A 6,000-nucleotide genomic window follows, 5' to 3' on the forward strand; every position below is an offset into this window, starting at 1 on the left:
ATAGAGTCATGCACTCGTTCCATTAAAAGTTATTCGGTTACCGCAGGACTGGACGAAGCAGAACTCTGTGGCGTTGTAGAACGCTTCGGGACGAGGCCTTTCGGCGCAGCCGAGCGGACAGAAGTGATGGGATTTATTCAGATGGTGAAATTCCACTCTACAAGTTGTTAGCGAACTGAAATGGACAACTCATAAACTTTCCTTCAACAGTTCACACCTACACGTTTCCAAACCTGTAGCTCACACTTACAAGTCCCTAACTTGTAGCTCACATCCCTACGAGTATCCCAAACTTTTATCTCAGACACCTACAAGTTTCTAAACCTTGGGCACATGCCATTACGAGTCTCTAAACTTGTAGCTAAAATGGCTACAAGTCTCTAAACCTAAAAAGTTTGTAAACTTGTAGCTCATACACTTACAAGCTTCTAAACTTGTAGCTCAAACACATGCAAGGCACTAAACTTGCAGCAGACACAGTCTGAAGTCTCTAAACTTGTAGCTCAAACAACTACAAGTCTGTAAACTTGTAGCTCATACACTTACAAGCTTTTAAACTTGTAGCTCAAACAACTACAAGTCTGTAAACTTGTAGCTCATACACTTACAAGCTTCTAAACTTGTAGCTCAAACAACTACAAGTCTGTAAACTTGTAGCTCATACACTTACAAGCGTCTAAACTTGTAGCTCAAACACATGCAAGTCACTAAACTTGCAGCAGACACAGTCTGAAGTCTCTAAACTTGTAGCTCAAACAACTACAAGTCTGTAAACTTGTAGATCATACACTTACAAGCTTCTAAACTTGTAGCTCAAACAACTACAAGTCTGTAAACTTGTAGCTCATACACTTACAAGCTTTTAAACTTGTAGCTCAAACAACTACAAGTCTGTAAACTTGTAGCTCATACACTTACAAGCTTCTAAACTTGTAGCTCAAACAACTACAAGTCTGTAAACTTGTAGCTCATACACTTACAAGCTTCTAAACTTGTAGCACACGTACCTGCAAGTCTCTACACTTGTAGGATATACAGCTCCAAGTCTCTAAACTTGTAGCACAAGCCTCTAAACTTGTACCTCATACACTTATTGTACAAACCTCTAAACTTGTAACACACAAGTTAATAAATCTTGTTCCTGCACACCTACAAGTCTCTACACTTGTATGACACACACTTACAGGTCTCTAAACGTCTAGCACACACGTATACAGGATTTTAAACTTCGGGTATACATATTTACAAGTCTAAACTTGAAGCTCACACATCTGCATACTTGTATACTCGTAGCTCACATGTACAGTCCACTAAACTTGTAGCTCAGACACCCACAAGTTTCTAAACCCTGGGCACACTCCTACTACACCCTCTTACAAGTCTCTAAATTTGACGCTACAAGTTGTTGAACTTGGGGCACTCACAAAACTGCAAGCCTCTAAACTTGTATCTCACGCTTCCACTTGTAGGACAAGCGTATACAAAGTGGTCATATTTATTCAGAGCTGTAAGCGGATGTTGAAATTCCGCTGTACAAGTTGTTAGCGAACTGAAATGGATAACTAATACACTAAGCTAAATGTGTTAGGAGGAAAAAAAGTTGTGCAAATGTTGTTGTTTTTTTTTCTCGTTTTTCTTTCTTAGATTTGACCCTTGACCCACTTCAGGTGCTCACCCTGCTCAGTCAACATGCTAGCGGTTTAATCAGTGTCAGCGCTGCACGACGGTGGCCGGCGGTTTGTTTGTCTGCACTGACTTCCTTTTCTTTTCCTCCGAACTTGTCAGCGCTCTGTGTTTGAGTTTTCTTGCTCTGTGTTCGCGTTAAAATGGGACCTTTTGACATTTTGCGCTATTCATCTCAGCCTATCGGCGGGGTTCAGAGCTAAGCAAATTACGCAGCCCCGGGGCAGCTAGCGCTCCATGAATGCAGCCTTTCTGTGATCAGAGAGGAAGCCATTCTCAAGGGACGCCGTTATTGGGAGGTTCCCCCCCCCCCCTCTTTCGTCCCTTATATATACATACGGATCCACTTTAAAGCTGACGGTAATTTCCACTTCCTACCTACGATAATGCCGTTTGACGCGAACAAGCGCGGCCATTCAGAGAAAGTGTGGGAGAGTGCAGAAAGAGTGTGGGAGCGCAGAGGAAAGAGAAAGAGCGCTTGAAGTGAGTGTTTGAAGAGCGCAGGAATGCGTGTAAAGAGAAGAAGTGAGGTAGCATGCAAGACATGGTGCAGGTTCTTGGAGGGGGGGGAAAAAATCCCCAGATCAGAATGCAAAATGTACTTGAAGTGTCACAAAACGTGCAAAGAGTGCAGAAGTGTCGTGAAAGCGAACGGATTTATTCCGAGCTGTAACTGGATGGTGAAGTTCCACTCTGTAATGTGTTCGCAAACAGAAATGGATAACTCGTAAACATGCGGAATGTGCGTTCTAACTAGAAACAAGATAGAGAAAGAGAAAGTCATGCGACTGTTTTTTCTTTCTTCACTCGACACAGTTCAGACCTACAAGTCTCCAAACTTGTAGTTTATACACTCACAAGTCTCCAAACCTCCAGCTCATACACTCACAATGAGCTACACTTGTAGCTCATACACTCACAAGTCTCCAAACGTCCACCTCATACACTCACAAGGAGCTAAACTTGTAACTCATACACTCACAAGGAGCTAAACTTGTAGCTCATACACTCATAAGTCTCCAAACCTCCACCTCATACACTCACAAGGAGCTAAACTTGTAGCTCATACACTCATAAGGAGCTAAACTTGTAGCTCATACACTCACAAGTCTCCAAACCTCCACCTCATACACTCACCAGGAGCTAAACTTGTAGCTCATACACTCACAAGTCTCCAAACTTCCACTTCATACACTCACAAGGAGCTAAACTTGTAGCTCATACACTCACAAGGAGCTAAACTTGTAGCTCATACACTCACAAGGAGCTAAACTTGTAGCTCATACACTCACAAGTCTCCAAACTTCCACTTCATACACTCACAAGTCTCCAAACTTCCACTTCATACACTCACAAGTCTCCAAACTTCCACTTCATACACTCACAAGGAGCTAAACTTGTAGCTCATACACTCACAAGTCTCCAAACTTCCAGCACATACACTCACAAGGATCTGAACGTCCAGCTCATACACTCCCAAGTCTCCAGACCTGTAGCACACACGCCTACACACCTCTACACTTCCATCTCACACGTCCACAAGTCTCCACACTTGTAGCTCACACATCTGCAAGTCGTTACACTTGTAGCTTACAGACCTACACATTTTTAAACTTTGGGTACACACGTCTGCATATCTAACCTTATACGTGTAGGAATGTGTGCTGTAGCTCATATCCCCACAAGTATGCTCCCAACCTTCAGCACACACAAATAACAAGCTGTAAACTTTTAGCACAAACACCTGCACGCCTGTAAACTTGTAGCTCAAACAACACAAACTTTAGGCACACTCAATTACACGTCTCTAAACTTGTAGCTTCTACGAATCAGTAATTTCGTAGCTCACACACCTGCAAGTCTCTAAACTTGTAGCTCACATACCTCCATGTGCATTTCAGCACATACTATATACAACACGTACTATAACAGTCAGAAACCTTTCTCACACACCTACAAGTTTCCAAATGTGTGACTTGTAGCTTACATATCTACAAGTACCTAAAGTTTTAGTGTACACAAAGAAGTCTCTAAACTTGTAGTTTACACATCTACAAGTATTTATATTTGTATCTCACACACCTACAAGTGTAAGTCTTTGTAAGTCTTTATACTTGTAGCACACACACATAAGTGTCTAAACTTGTAGCTCACAAACCTACAAGTCTCTAAACTTGTAGCTCACATACCTCCATGTGCATTTCAGCACATACTATATACAACACGTACTATAACAGTCAGAAACCTTTCTCACACAGTTTCCAAATGTGTAACTTGTAGCTTACATATCTACAAGTACCTAAAGTTTTAGTGTACACAAAGAAGTCTCTAAACTTGTAGTTTACACATCTACAAGTATTTATATTTGTATCTCACACACCTACAAGTGTAAGTCTTTGTAAGTCTTTATATTTGTAGCACACACACATAAGTGTCTAAACTTGTAGCTCACAAACCTACAAGTCTCTAAACTTGTAGCTTACATATCTACAAGTCTCTAAACTTGTAGCTTACATATCTACAAGTCTCTAAACTTGTAGCTTACATATCTACAAGTCTCTAAACTTTCAGTGCACACATGTAAGTCTTTAAACTTGTAGCACACACACATAAGTGTCTAAACTTGTAGCTCACACACCTACAGAGTCATTCGTGAAGCATCAAACTCACCATTGTGCTCTTTTCCATTGGAGTGGTGAAGCTTAGTGAGGAGCGTGGATTCCACGTCCAACCCATGAAGAAGAGACACCAGAAGAGAGAAGAGAAGAAGAGGAATCATTTGGCTCAGCTTTACACACTGGATACACGCTGGAGTCCCGTTCAGCATGAGCACACAGAGAACTCGTTCCTCACACACACATCCCGCACGCGGAATAACGAGGCGAGGAGAAGTGGAAACCACATAGTCGTGATGGAGACGAGTCCTCACACGTGAGTCCTCAGATTCTGCAACGTTCTCGAAGTTTGCAATCTGCAGACGTTCTCCAAAATCCAAGACAGAACCAAAAACAAAAGAGTTGGACAATCGAGAACCATCAACAGCTCATATCATGTTCCAGCAAAGCATCAGGAAAAGTTCTCCAAAGTTCCTCACAGTCCATCCAGAAGTTCAGGTTCACTGTGTGAACGTCAGGCATGCTTGACAGGAATCCAGAGTTAAGCAGACACTTTCCGTAGTTTGAAGAATTCCCAGAGGAGGAAAACTGCTGGAAGTTCTGCTCTGCGATCTAGGAGGTTTGAAGTGAGTGTGTGGAGAGACTGTGTGTGTGTGTGTGTGTGTGTGTCTGTGTGTGTGTGTGTGTGTATGTGTGAGAGAGAGCGTATGTGTCAGAGTGAGCAGAGGGGCCGAGTGAACAGGTGCTGCACATAAAGCCTGGAGTCGACCGGGATGGAAACTCCCAGAGAAGGCGGGACTCTTAAGTACACTTTAAAACACACACACACACACACACACACACACACACACACACACACACACACACACACACACACACACACATACAATTCCTGCTGCAAATCAGACGGAATAAAAACAGGAAAAACCCTCTCAGTTCATCACAGCGCTCAAATCTCAGCCATTCTCCACATGCACACATCATTCTGTCCTACAAATCTCTAAACTTGTAGCACACACACACACACACACACACACACACACACACACACACACACACAAGTGTCTAAACCTGTAGCTCAAACACCTACAAGTGTCTAAACTTGGGGCATACACATAGAAATCTCTAAACTTGTAGCGCACACACACACACACACACACACGTCTCACGTTTATGTCTCTAAACTTGTAGTGCAAGCACCTACACTCTATAATGTAGCTGACACATCTACAAGTCTCTAAAGTTTTAGCACAAGCACCTACAAGTCTCTATACGTGTAGCACAAGCACCTACAAGTCTCTATACGTGTAGCACAAGCACCTACAAGTCTCTATACTTGTAGCACAAGCACCTACAAGTCTCTATACTTGTAGCACAAGAACCTTCAAGTCTCTATATGTGTAGCACAAGCACCTACAAGTCTCTATACGTGTAGCACAAGCACCTACAAGTCTCTATACTTGTAGCACAAGCACCTACAAGTCTCTATACTTGTAGCACAAATGCCTACAAGTCTCTATACTTGTAGCACAAGCACCTACAAGTCTCTATACGTGTAGCACAAGCACCTACAAGTCTCTATAGTTGTACCACAAATGCCTACAAGTCTCTATACTTGTAGCACAAGAACCTTCAAGTCTCTATATGTGTAGCACAAGCACCTACAAGTCTCTATACGTGTAGCACAAGCACCTACAAGTCT

The 6,000-nt window shown here is 42.5% G+C and overlaps 1 protein-coding gene across 2 annotated transcripts in view; it reads right to left on the minus strand.

Moving 5' to 3' along the window:
• The window catches only part of pdgfc (platelet derived growth factor c), a 66,066-nt gene extending 60,920 nt beyond the window's left edge, over nucleotides 1–5,146 (minus strand). The window contains exon 1 of one of the 2 annotated variants that reach the window (XM_017475014.3): nucleotides 4,354–5,146. In XM_017475014.3, the coding sequence (XP_017330503.2) occupies nucleotides 4,354–4,510 (157 nt within the window). In that variant the 5' untranslated portion in view covers nucleotides 4,511–5,146. The remainder of the gene's footprint in view (nucleotides 1–4,353) is intronic. The other variant, XM_017475015.3, reaches the window with a different exon arrangement.
• Between the last annotated feature and the right edge of the window lie 854 nt (nucleotides 5,147–6,000).

This window comes from Ictalurus punctatus, chromosome 8 (genome assembly GCF_001660625.3).
Source record: "Ictalurus punctatus breed USDA103 chromosome 8, Coco_2.0, whole genome shotgun sequence".
Lineage (NCBI taxonomy): Eukaryota > Metazoa > Chordata > Actinopteri > Siluriformes > Ictaluridae > Ictalurus > Ictalurus punctatus.